The sequence below is a fragment of the Physeter macrocephalus genome, chromosome 18 (assembly GCF_002837175.3).
Source record: "Physeter macrocephalus isolate SW-GA chromosome 18, ASM283717v5, whole genome shotgun sequence".
NCBI classification, from domain to species: Eukaryota; Metazoa; Chordata; class Mammalia; order Artiodactyla; family Physeteridae; genus Physeter; species Physeter macrocephalus.
Genome location: NC_041231.1, coordinates 55,818,453 through 55,832,165, shown reverse-complemented (window position 1 = coordinate 55,832,165; position 13,713 = coordinate 55,818,453). Strand labels below are relative to the sequence as shown.

At 42.4% G+C, this 13,713-nt stretch overlaps 1 protein-coding gene across 2 annotated transcripts in view; it reads left to right on the top strand.

Moving 5' to 3' along the window:
* CNOT10 (CCR4-NOT transcription complex subunit 10) overlaps window positions 1–13,713 on the top strand; it is a 69,007-nt gene that overhangs the window by 52,746 nt on the left and 2,548 nt on the right. For both annotated transcript variants that reach the window (XM_024116525.3, XM_007125246.4), the window contains exons 14-17: window positions 5,245–5,358; window positions 8,833–8,963; window positions 9,530–9,565; window positions 9,762–9,889. In XM_024116525.3, coding sequence (XP_023972293.1) covers window positions 5,245–5,358; window positions 8,833–8,963; window positions 9,530–9,565; window positions 9,762–9,889 — 409 coding nt within the window. The remainder of the gene's footprint in view (window positions 1–5,244; window positions 5,359–8,832; window positions 8,964–9,529; window positions 9,566–9,761; window positions 9,890–13,713) is intronic.

Genomic DNA, 13,713 nt, shown 5'->3' with positions numbered 1-13,713 from the left:
TTTTCACTTTTTTGGAGGTGTCCTTGAATCGCAAATATTTTTCATTTTGATGGAGTTCAATTTATGTTTTATTCTTTTATTGGTTGTGCTTTTCGTGTCATATCTGAGAATCCTCTGCCAAATTCAAGGTCATGAGGTTTACCCCTATATTTTCATCTAAGAGTTTTATAATTTTAGCACTTAAGTTGAGGTCTTTGATTCATTTTGAGTTAATTTTTGTATACAGTATGAGGTAAGAGCTCAACTTATTAATTCTTTTGCATACTAGTGGTATCTTATGATAAAGAAATAAGTTCATAGGATTAGTCACATATTACCATTTTAGGGAATTCCCTGGTGGTCCAGTGCTTAGGACTCGGCGCTTTCACTGCGTGGCCCGGGTTCAGTCCCCAGTTGAGGAACTATGACCCTGCAAGCCAAGTGGCACAACCAAAAAAAAAAAAATTTCATTGTCGTATAGTGTTTTAATAACTGTCATGGATATGTATGAAGTCTTATATGTTGCATAATGTAGGGTCATCTTTGTTATTCATTCTGGGATTGTGGTATTAGCGAACTTTTAGTTTCTAAAACTAAATTGGAGGCTTCTCTAGAAGCTGGAAAAGTGTATAACGGAACTAGAAAAGGGTAGGAAATAACACTGGGGCCAGACTTAAAGCATACAAGATAAAAATGAAATTTCAATTTGTTTTTTTTTTTAATAAGAGGCTCAAAATGGATAAAAGGAAATGTTCAGACCAAATTTAATTAGGCCCAGTTATTCCACAGGTATAAATTATGGAACCTTAATTAGTTCTTTTAGACTCTGATGTGACACTCAGTGAATTATTTCCCATTCAGTTAAAAGGGACCTCCCATAGGCCAGTGTTTATAAAAGAAGATGAGTCAAACAAATGGTTGATAACATTAATATTACAGGCAGTTTTAGTGTACTTAAGGAATCATATTTCTTTTGGTGTTACACAAGTGGTTCTGTTATAGCTCATGAGACATTCCTAAAACAGGTTTATAGCTAATAATCTTTTGAATCTCATATTGCTCTTGCTAGAGACTTGACCCCATTTCAGTCTTACAGCTGGGTCTGGTCCTACTGAAACTCTTTTATCTAATAAACTCTGCCAAAGCGGGAGCCTGCCTGTGTGACATATCCTTCACCTTATCAGCAGTTTGTGTTCACATCGGCATGATTCACACCTGAGTCCTAGGACCCCATTCAGCTGAACTGATGATCACATTGATCACAAGCCAGGGTTAGAATAATTCTTCAGTGGTCTCCCACTGTGGAGAAAACCCCACAGGACTCCTGCTGACACTGAACAAATCATTTAACCCCTTTGGACCTTTCATTCCTCTTCTGTCAAATTGGATTTCATGATCTTAAGGTCCTGTCCATGTATAAAATGCAATGTCTGTGACTGTTGCATTTTATTTGCCACCAGGGGTAAGACTGGGTTCCTTGAGATGCTAGATTTGGTTGAGGAGGAAAACTTCTTCAGCTTCTTTGAGCTGGGCTTATATTAGTGTTGGATTTGGGGTGTGTTTGTCAGTAAGATTCTTTTTGCACAGAACTGTTATCAGAAAGCAAAATGTTACACAAAAAAAAGAAAGAGCAAAGTGTTTACAGAAGACATGAAGTGAAAAACTTATCTAATTTAACTTAAATTTTCTTGAATTGGAAGTTGACAGGTTTAACATTTTCTAGATTTTTGTAGCTAAATGGGAACAGCTTGTATATTTTTTTAAAATTTAAAATCCAGTACCATGTTCAGTTTATTGGAAGAAATTCTTTATAGGATTTTTTGAGCCAGTTTTTCAAATAACATTTGCCATGAAGTTACTTTGTGAATTTATATTCTTTTGACTGATGGTGACTGACTGGATTTACCCCCATTTTAGCCTCTTTTGATATGGGTTGAGCTATTTCAGACACTTGGTTCATTTTACTCACAGAATATATGGCTTGACAATTTTTTTTTTTTTTTTTTGCGGTACACGGGCCTCTCACTGTTGTGGCCTCTCCTGTTGCGGAGCACAGGCTCCGGACGCACAGGCTCAGCTGCCATGGCTCATGGGCCCAGCCACTCCGCGGCATGTGGGATCTTCCCGGACCGGGGCAAAAACCCGTGTCCCCTGCATCGGCAGGCGGACCCTCAACCACTGCGCCACCGGGGAAGCCCGGCTTGACAAATTTTAATGCCTAGTCTTAACATAGCTTGTTGCTGTAGTTTGGTCCTTTAAGGAAAATTATTTCCCCATTTCTCTCTCTTTCTTCTTCTTCATCTTTTTGTTCCTTTCTTTTCCAAGGGCTGGCATTCTGTGGACCTAAAGCCAGCTCCTCCAGCATGCGGAGGAGAGGGTGGGGCTGTGTCAGATCTGCCGCAGTGGGGGGGAGAAGCTAGCGTGTCCTTTCCCTTGAGGTATAGTTCTTCCAGTCTGATGAACTGTCAGATCCACTGAGTGGCTGGTAAAGCAGATTGGACAGTGACTCAAGGAAGTAAGAAAGTAGTGGGGCAGGCTGGTGGGTGGGGGTCAATATTTTAAGTAGCAGCTATCAGAAGTAAAGTGATTTCTCCAGAGGCTCAGTAGAGAGAGCCGTACGTGTTTCTAGTGTGACTGGTCTGCAGGAATTATGTAGAGTGGAGTGTTGTTTTCTAAGAGGAAAAGGAGGATGAGTGAGAGGGTGGTGAGAGATGAGTTAGGGTGGGTTGGAAGGCACTCTGAGAAGAGGAGCATAAATGCCCCAAAGTTTTGCATTCACATATTCAAGTATTTTTTAATAGGAGGCTTGTATTATTAGTATAAATCTTTCACCTTGTTCTAATTTAATATGGTATCTTACGGGGAAAGAGGTAGAAGCCAAGGAAAACAAGATTTTTACCTTATACATAATTATAGTTTGGGAAACAGAATCCTGCAAATCTTACATGACTGATTTCTGGACCCAAAGTGGGCTTGACAGTGGGCTGGAGCAGTAATAGCCCCCCTACTGTCAGGAGAGGCCGGGGCAGGCTTTTCCCAGCAAGCCTGCCTGAGGTGAGGCCTGTCCTAGACTCTAGGACCTAGAGCGTGCAGGGTGACTCCCCTGTGTTTGGGAGCCGGGAAGAAGCTGGCCTGGTCAGCAAGGTGGCCTGCCAGCAGGACAGGTGGGGGTCTGGGTGCCTGGAGAAGTAAATCTAAAATGTTGAAAGCTGTGGTCTTCAGTGATTACCTATTAAACACCTACTGCAGATGGTGAGAAATTGCTCTCGTCTTTGTGTAGGAAACAAAAGGTGCAGGTCTGCTTTTAAGGAGCTATGTTTTACCCTGGCCTTTGGCAAAGTCACAGATGAAAACGGATATTAAATTGTATGACAGCCATGAGATGATGGTGGTCTTGGGCCTCTGGAGACTTAGGCCTTTAAACGTCATTCTTTGTCTTCATAATGCATATCTGGCTGATGAATGAATGTTTATTGCCATTTTAAAATAAAACTACAAATAAACCAAAAGAGGAAATTAAGTCACCTAATCTCACCACACAGAGCTAACCACTGAAGTGCTCCTGAAAATGGGAGATAATTAGCCAGTGCCTCCGTCCTGTGGGCCCTGGAGTCCTCCATCAGGGAGAGGACTCCCCCCAGGGGCCGTGGCTACAGGGTAGCCTTGCTAAGTGAAGACAGCTCTTGGAGACACAAGGATGACAGTCGGCTTGTCAGGAAAATCCCTTTGGAAATAACACTACTTGCCTGCTCTTAAATTACTCTCTTCTATGAACAGGGTTCAGATTTTACATTAGGTGCTCAGTAACAAAATTTAAACTTGTAACGTTTCAATTAAATTCTGTTTTCTTCCTTTTTAAAAAGACAGATTACATATGCGTGCATAGTTATGTATGCATTAGGAAAATCATAATGTAATCTTTTCTTTCTACTTTATTTTTAGGGCAGTCTTATGAAATTGACAGGGAAGCAGTGTGATAGGATGGGAAGAACTGTGAATTGAGAGTCCACAGTGTTGCCTGTTAGTCCAGACTTTAATCACATACTCTAAGCTAGTGAATACATTTAATCACTTTGGATCTCATTTTCTACACTGATATAAAACAAGGACCCAAAGTGGGCAACCTTCTAGCCCTTATCATCATAACCTAAGGCCATAAATACCAATTTCCTTGTGCCAGTCTACTTTTCTATGTTGTTAGGAGTTGAGGGGCTGCTTTTCGTTTAGTAGATAATTTTCTAAGGTTCCAGCAATCAGGAGTGAGCCAGTAAGGAGGAAACAGCAGGCTGCTTCTGAATTTGCCTGGCTGTGCTTTTACCGGAGGGGCATTTCTGGTCAGAGGATTTCAGAGTGTTAGAAAACTCTGTGTTGCCAGGATGGTTACATTCTTCCTTAGACTGAAATTACAACCCAAGTGCACTTCATGATATACATATGTATTGTAATTTGTAAACATAACTCAAAACCCTGTATCTAAGTCAGGTCATTTGTGGTCGGCCATTCAGACCTCATTTCTATTTGACAGGGGTTTATTTTAAGATTGCTTTGTGGAGCGGTTGTTTAACATTCAAATGATCTATTAGTGTCAAGTCTTTGGCTAGACTTGTTTTAAATGAGCTGCCCCTTAAGTAGAAAACAAAACAGAAATTTAGGTTTCCAACCCAACCTAGCAAAATCGGTGTAACTTAAATTTTTTTATCTTCACATGTATTTATTCAGCTTGTTTTTTTCCTTGAATATTCATTTAGGATAATAGTACCTATGTGAGTGAAATTCTTTCAGTTACTCTTGATACTGTTGCTTAGCAAGACCTATAGACTTCTTAATAGTTTCAGAGGAGAACACTTTACAGTAAGCTGAGCTAAATGGATTTTTTAGTAAGTTAATTGTGTTTCTTAGCAGAATCGCAAATGTGCTTCCATAGCGTTTCTAGGATGTTAAAAGAAATGTTCTATGGAAGTAAGTTCTCACTAGGCCATTAACTATATTATTTTTTTACAGGCTAAATATGTATTGTAACTCCATTTCGTTATTTTGTTGGAGATGGGATGGAAGCTAAAGATGATTTAGGTGAATAGCTAAACTGAGCCTCAGACGGTAGTTTACACATCATTCTAATTCTTACCATTAGTACCGTGGCTTCCTCTCTCCTTTCCTGGTGTCCAGATTGCCACAGCTATAATTAGGGCGTTCTTTCCTGTTTAACAAATATCATCATTGTCACTTTGTAACTCAGGTCTTCAGCCCTTGCCTTTTGTGTTCCAGGTGCTCCATACTCGCCTGTAGTGCTTACGTGGCTCTGGCTTTGGGTGATAACCTTATGGCTTTGAATCATGCAGATAAACTTCTTCAGCAGCCCAAGCTGTCAGGATCCCTGAAGTAAGTGTGACTTGCCCTGTGTGTCCCTGGTTTGTTTTCTTTGGAGGGTTTCAGTTAGTTTACAGTGCATATTGCTTCTTTTACTCCCCCAGTGGAAAATTATCTTAGGGAAAGCAAAAAGTTTCTTTCTTAATTTGGTAATTGTGTGTTTGGTAGTGAAATTTTTTTCACTTGTTGCACCTCAAGGGTTATTGGAAACGGCATTTGCCGTCCTGAGCATTAGGAAGCAGAATCTTTGGGCTCTGTAGTGTCCACTGCTGGGTCTGACTGGAGCATGTTATCACATATTAGCTCCCAAACAAGCTGAGTCCTCAGGGAGAAGACCCACACAAAAAGGAGTTTGGTCAACAGGATAAATCTGCTTTGAAGAATGCAATTAAAGTAGACAAATAAGAGTTTTAAAATATTTTTCCAGACTACTGTACCATTTCCTGAGTACATGAGTTTTATTTAAACTCTTCAGATGCCTCTTCAATATTAGTGTCATTGTCATTCTAAAATTTTTCTAAAGCAAATCATCTTTTCTTTTATGGAAATTGAGGAAGATGCAGCATTCTTTGAATCTTTGTATGATGCTGATGCTAGAAATTTTATCCAAGACCACAAGTACTCTGCATAGCATTAGGATAGTTGTTTTTATATTCATTATAATTTCCAAAATATGTTCTTTTGCCTTTTAGCGCCCTTTGTTTGTAACATGCAACATTTAGAACTGTGAGATCGTACTCTGAGGAACAATTCTATAAATGTTTAATTATTTTTGTCTTTTAAAAAAGTATTACTTTATACAAGCATCTAAAATTAACATTGATTAAGGTTGTTTCAGGTCAGTGTTCCCCAAACATGCCTTGTGTTGTATTATTTTTTGTTTTTTGTTTTTTTTCATGCTTTGTGTTAAAAAAAATCAAAATTAAAAGAGCATCCAGGAACATAGGAGACTTTGTCACAATTCAAGTATGAGCGCTCCTGCTTGCCTGTGAGAAAACCTTGTCCAATATCCAGGCCTGGAGGGTCCTGAGCTCGAGGTCAGGGCGGTCGCGTTACCTCTAAGGCGCCTTCCCTCCTTCCCGTGGCCCAGCCCCGTGAAATACCAGTCAGGAATGTCGGCCTGCGCCCCACTGGACACGCGCTGCTCAGATGTGGTGTGCGTGGCCGTTAGTAGAGCAGAGTTGTGTGTGTTTTTTTTTTTAACAAAAATGAAACACGAATCCTCTCTGCTTTTTTTAATCCTCTGGCTGACATTGTGATCACTATTCTCAAATAATCCCAATTAGATTCTTTACTTGGCATTTATTGGAGGGTTTTTAACCTCATTTATCAACTTATTCCCTCTGAATGTCAAAACAATAAAATTCTTAGATTTTATGATTTCTTAGCCAACCTTGAGCCAAGCCATGTCTGATAACTTCATCTTTAATTCTCTTAACTGTTCTATCCTAAGCATTGGTTTGTAATTACTGGCCAGGCCACTATCTTTCCAGTGAGGATGAGCATTTTCTGCCCGTGGCAGCCCAGATACCACAGCAGCTTTACCCAGCTGCTTGTTGCCTTCCGTACACCTCATCTGGAGTTCTGGGCTCCGAGTGTCATGAAGGCATTTAATTTGGTTTAAAAAAATTTTTAAGTAAATTCACAGAAAACAATTTGAAGTAGTTCTTTGAATTTGTGTGTTTGTGTTTTACAATGATTATTGGCTTGTAGATACTGCTTTAATGAAGTTTTTTAAAATATGTTATTTCAAAATACATTTGAGGTTACTGATTTTTTTAAAAGTTGTCATTTCTTTTAGGGTATTTGGTGGGGAAGCAAAATAGAAGGGCATTACAGCTCCTGCTAGTTAGAAGAAAGAAATTGCTTAATAAAGAAATAGCTCTTGAGTGATTAATGTGCATAAATCCCAGAAAATGGTCAAACTGAAAAGAGCCTAAGATTTGAGGACCCAAGATCCATGTAGACAGACTCAGTTGGGACAGGCCGACTAAAGGAGGTGAGAACTGAGCTGGCCTTTAAAAGGAGTTGGATTTTGGCCTGGCTTTGCACCCCAGGAGGCAAGGCCACAGGGAGCACAGTGGGGTGTCCCGCCCAGGACACTGTGTCTGGTGGGAACAGAAGAATCTTTGGGGGAGTGAGAATGTTGACGGAATACAGGAAAGTGGGACCAAATTGTGAAGAGCTTTAAATCTATAAGTTTAGCTTTGTTTGTCTTATTTTGTTCTCAAGTAGAAAAGTCGTTAAGATTTGAGCAAGGGTGTAATATGGCTGAGGCTGTTTTAATTTTGAAAAATCACTCAGATGATCATGGGGAAAATGGCTCCAAGTAAGACACTGGAAGAAGCAGGCTGTTGTAAACCTGGGGAAAGCACATCTGCCCAACATCAGTGGACATAAAATAGACGATGTGAAATGGAGGACACCTTTGGAATAGAAGTAAAGCTGATCCAACCCAGATCTGGTCTGGCGTCCTGGTGCCTTTTGACTGTTCCAGCAGCAGAGGCTGGAGGACCCTAATTCTTTTTTTTTTTCTTTCTCTCTTTCTTTTTTTTTTTTGCTGTGCTGCGCAGCTTTCGGGTTCTCAGTTCGCCGACCAGGGATTGAACCCTGGTATAGCAGTGAAAGCCCAGAATCCTAACCACTAGGCCACCAGGGAACTCCCTGGAGGACCCTAATTCTGATCCTCCGCTCCCGGGGAATCCATCCTCGGATCTGCCTCTTATTTTAGAACTTCATTACCTTCTTATGTTATTTCTGTATAAACAGAACAGCGTAAATTTGCCAACTTTATTTTATTTTATTTTAAATTTTTATTGAACTGTAGTTTTATTGAACTGCCAACTTTAAACTGCTCTTTAAACTGCTCTTTTTTTTTATTATTTTTTAATTTTGGCTGTGTTGGGTCTTTGTTGCTGTGTGCGGGCTTTCTCTAGTTGCGGCGAGCAGGGGCTACTCTTCGTTGCGGTGCGCGGGCTTCTCATTGTCGTGGCTTCTCTTGTTGCAGAGCACAGGCTCTAGGCGCGCAGGCCTCAGTAGTTGTGGCACGTGGGCTCAGTAGTTGTGGCTTGCGGGCTCAGTAGTTGTGGCTTGCGGGCTCTAGACCTCAGGCTCAGTAGTTGTGGTGCACAGGCTTAATTTCTCCGCAGCATGTGGGATCTTCCCAGGCCAGGGCTCTAACCTGTGTCCCTTGCATTGGCAGGCAGATTCTTAACTGCTGCGCCACTAGGGAAGCTCCTAAACTGCTCTCTTAATTGATATGTCATTTGTTCCTACTTAGCGAACATAAAAATGATTGTATATTTAAGATATTTTTAAAGAGATAAAATTTAAATGACTCTTAATCAATCCATTTATAAACTTAGATTTCAAGTCAAAGACTTGAAATATGTGAAACACACATACACCAAATTCTATTATACTTGGGTATTTTTGTGATGACCTACTTTTCAGTTTGGAATCTGGTTGTTTTTTTTTTCATTTTAGGTTTCTGGGCCATTTATATGCTGCAGAAGCCCTCATCTCTCTGGACAGAATCTCTGATGCTATTACTCATTTGAACCCGGAGAATGTCACTGATGTCTCCTTAGGGATCTCTTCAAATGAGCAGGACCAAGGTTAATGAGGACACATTTGATCAGCACTCTTCACCATTTCCACTGCCTTTCCGTTGTAACTCAGGATGTGTGGAAATTTAAGGGCACGGTTGTAAAGGGAAGGGAGTTTTAGGTTGGCACTGTACGGTTTTGGCTGTACTTACTTTATACTGATTGTTTGCTGAGGAGACCTAGGAGTTGATTATCACATGGTCTAAATTCTAACTTTTGAAAGGCTGATAGTGTTAGAACAGTTTATTTTGATTCTTATATTTTTCTCTTCAGAGGGATTCCACAATCCAGGGGCAAGTAAAAGTATCGCATTCAAAAGTCAAGTTTTAAATTATGGCTAAGTTTTTGAGGGAGTGAGACTAGTTTTCACTTTATTCAGGGTTATTTCTCAGGCCATGGTGGTGGTGGTGGTAGGCAGCATTCTCATATCTTTTATTAGAACCTCTACTACATGAAAAGGAAATACTGTGGTAGATTGCTTTAATATTAGATTTCCATTTCATAAAGAAAATTAGGTTTTTAGAAAATACACTCTGTTGTCCGACCCCCTCAGGTTTATTTTCATGTCTTTGTAGGATCAGACAAAGGTGAAAATGAAGCAATGGAATCCTGTAAGTAAGACGTTTTATAAAGACTTAAGTAGCCTGGCCTGCTTCCCAAAGACACACCCTTGAGCCTCTGTGTCCTTCCTTTGTCCTCCTGAGGAGTAGAGCTAGGCTTTATTCTGGGCAGCTCTTCGGGCAGTAGAGGGGGTTGCTCCCTGGCCCTTGGCCTAGCCTCTTCACGTGTGTCTGGTCTTCTCCCCAGCTGGGAAGCGGGCCCCTCAATGCTACCCCAGTTCTGTCAACTCAGCCCGGACCGTGATGCTGTTCAACCTGGGCAGCGCCTACTGCTTGAGGAGCGAGTATGACAAAGCCCGGAAGTGTCTCCACCAGGTGAGGCTGGGCCAGTGCCAGACCATCTTGTGAGGCAGCCAGCAGAGGGTTTGGAGTTTCTAGGCTCTGTTATTTTGTTTGAGGCTTCTGATCAGTTTGTTAAACATTGGAATATTACTCCTCCAGACATATTCTTGGAAGGTACACAACTGATTGTTGTTGCAAATGAACCTAGGCACCTAATGGAGAGTTTTCCTGAAGATTTTAATCATTGAAATTTAAAAAGATTGGAAACCATCTAAATAAGGGCTCACTTAAATCAATAATGGTGTGTCCATACAGTTGAACACAATGCAGCTGTAAACCCTATATACTAAAATGGTAACATATCCGAGACATATTAAGTGAAAAGAACAAGATGCAAAACAGTTTTTATATAATCCTGTATATGCAGAAAAGATCTCCAAATGAACACACCACAAACTGTTAACATTGGCTGCAGGGCTGGCAAGATAAGTACTGTGTAGATGGAGCACTGAAATGGGAGACTTTTCACTGGATACTCATATGCTTTTAGCTTTGAATTGTATGAATCTCTGTCCACTCAAAAAGTTAAATTACAAATACATCTTTTAAGAAGAAGGGTTCACAAAGTCAGTACCAAAGAAACTCCATATACAATAAAGAAAGCTCCTGGCAATGTGTAACTAAAATAGACCTCTGACTTCTACCACAGAGAGGGGCCTCATCAGCAGGTCTCAAGGAAGGTTCTTATTGGGCCTCTTTAGGTCACCTGCCCATCCCTGGACTGATATGGGCAGGGACCCATACCTGTAGTAGGAGAACAGGTACTGCCATTGGCAGCCCCAGAGGAGTTTCCCAGAATTGGAAAGGGGTAATTCCTCAAAAGGATATTAATTCAGGACTCCCCTGGCAGTCCAGTGGTTAAGACTCCACGCTTCCAATGCAAGGGGCGCGGGCTCGATCCCTGGTCGGGGAACTAAGATCCCACATGTCGTGCAGCACGGCCAAAAGAGTTAAAAAAAAAAAAAAATTAGGGAGAAGAAAAGGATATTAATTCAGCGCATGTGCTTCTGGGCTAAGCCAAGGGAATAAGACAGTAGTAAATAAGTGGACGTGATACAACCTTGCCCCCATGGACCTTACAGTTAGGAGATGTCTTCCTAAAAAGGGAATTGCAAGTTCAGGGGTTATGCAGAATTTTCAGACTTTTAATATAGAAAGTTTGTGCCAGGGACTTCCCTGGTGGCGTAGTGGTTAAGAATCCGCCTGCCAATGCAGGGAACACAGGTTCGAGCCCTGGTCTGGGAAGATCCCACATGCCGCGGAGCAACTAAGTTCATGCGCCATAACTGCTGAGCCTGCGCTCTAGAGCCCGTGAGCCAAAACTACTGAAGCCCACGTGCCTAGAGCCTGTGCTCTGCAACAAGAGAAGCCACTGCAATGAGAAGCCCACGCACCGCAACGAAGAGTAGCCCCCACTCTCCATAACTAGAGAAAGCCCGCGTGCAGCAACAAAAACCCAACGCAGCCATAAATAAATAAATAAATAAATTTATAAAAAAAGAAAGTTTGTGCCAGATGGTGTATTCACCAGCAGCACATAAGAGAACCCACATCCCCATATGTTTGCCAGAGTAACTGAAACTGAAATTAAACCTATTCTCAGGAAGTAAGGTGGCTTCCTATGAAGGTGACCTTGTTGTGTCTAGAAGTGAAGATTTACCACGTGGAAAATAACCATGAGTGATATTTAGTCGACTTAGTGGCATCTGGTCAGCACTTCTGATCCAAAATCAGCAAAGTGAAGTGATGGACTGTCCAGGGAACACGTTTGATCTTACCTAGGAGTTGAGTGCAGGAGTTAAACGGGAAGAGTTAAAATGTTGGGCTGTTCTCCATGGCAAGGCTGGGCTGTTGAACAGCCCTTTGGAAAGTGCCCGTGGACCTCAAGGCCTGCAGCACACAGGCTTTGGATGTGAAGTTGCAGTGTGTATACTCTAGCTCAGGTTCTTGTGCAGCAGGTGGCCATGGCGGCAGCCACACTGGGAGAGACAGATGGGGTCAGGCCTGGTTTGGGGTCTGAAGGGGGTTTTGTTTTGGTCCTTTGGTTTTTAGGTTAATCCAGTGGCTGGACCTTGTTAATGGGGAGGCCTACCGTGCCTGGGAGGGAGAACAATGATGTGTGAAGAGTTGGAAAGGGCTCAAGTAGAGGTTTCCGAGGTTGCCTGCCCACCACTAACCATTATGAACAGCCAGTAAGCAAAATACAATTCTCTCATAAAGTTGTTGCCATGAGTTCTTGTATTTTAGAAAAGGCTGCAGTCAGTGCAAACAACAATAGATGACCTGTGTTAACTAGCCAGTTGGAAGGAAAATGGAGATTTTAATATTCACAAAATGATGTAAAGGTGGTCTTGCCTATTTAAAGCTAGGCCAAAAGTATAAAATCTCATTTTCTGAACTGAGCTGTGGTACATCAGTGATGTGGTAGGAGGAATAAAAAGCCTCCCTGCTTCATTCGTGAGGAACCTGGGAGCACGTGCTCTGGACAAGAACCCCCACTAGTCTGAGATTTCTTCTAATGCTGCCCGGACCCGACCTTGTGCCCATTTCTGGTCCCCCAGATGTCTCCCACACTCACCCTGTGGCCTGCACTGCTGTGCCTCCCCACTTTCTGCCTCTCAGGTATCCACCCTTGGAGGACAGAGACAGGCTTCCCTTGCCCAAAAGCTCTGCATTCGAAGAAACTCTTCTCTCTCTTTGTATTCATACTACGTTCACTTGCCTCTCTCCCTAACAGTAAATTTGTTTGGATTACTGTTAGTTATTTGCATGCTGTTTATCATCAGGGTAAGTCCCTGTCTTACACCCACCTCTGGTCAATAAATATTTGTAAGGGACACTTTCTGATTAGATTAAGGGAAGACGCAAAGCAGTCTGGAAGCATGAGCACCTGAACCTGGATGAGGGAATACCAGTTGATGGTAATACGAGGAAGAGGCTGCGGCCCAGAGGGGCCCGGACTGAGGGAATAAACCTACAATCTCAGCACCTTCAACCAGAACAGAACTAAATCAGAAAACTGCAGGCTGGTGTTATGGCTCTCAGATCTAGGAAAGGACAGCATGCTGCCTAAACAAATAATTTTATTTGACTAAATTGTACTACTATTTCAGTCCTTAAGAATGGAAACATTGAACATGCTTTTTTTTTTTTGGCTGCGATGGCTGCACGCGGGCTTTCTCTAGTTGTGGAGAGTGGGGGCTACTCTTCATTGTGGTGCGCGGGCTTCTCATTGTGGTGGCTTCTCTTGTTGCGGAGCGCGGGCTCTAGGCACGCAGGCTTCAGTAGTTGCGGAACGTGGGCTCAGTGGTGGCAGCGCGTGGGCCCTAGGGCACGCGGGCTTCCGTAGTTGTGGTACATGGGCTCAGCTGCTATGCGGCATGTGGGATCTTTCCGGACCAGGGATCGAACCCGCGTCCCCTGCATTGGCTATATTTCCAGCCTTTTAAGTTTGAATTCTTATTCCTGACATTGGGAATTTGCAGCTTACAATACTAAGTTGTTACTTAGGGAAAAAAATAGACATGCAGATTTGGATTGAGGTGCAACTGTGTCTGGTGAAGAACTACCAGCAGACCTGGATGGGTGACTGGAGTGTAGAGTCGGGAGTGACTGATCACCCATCTCAAAACCAAATACAGGGCTTCCCTGGTGGCGCAGTGGTTGAGAGTCCACCTGCCGATGCAGGGGACACGGGTTCGTGCCCCGGTCCGGGAAGTTCCCACATGCCGCGGAGCGGCTGGGCCCGTGAGCCATGGCCGCTGAGCCTGCACGTCCAGAGCCTGTGCTCCGCAACG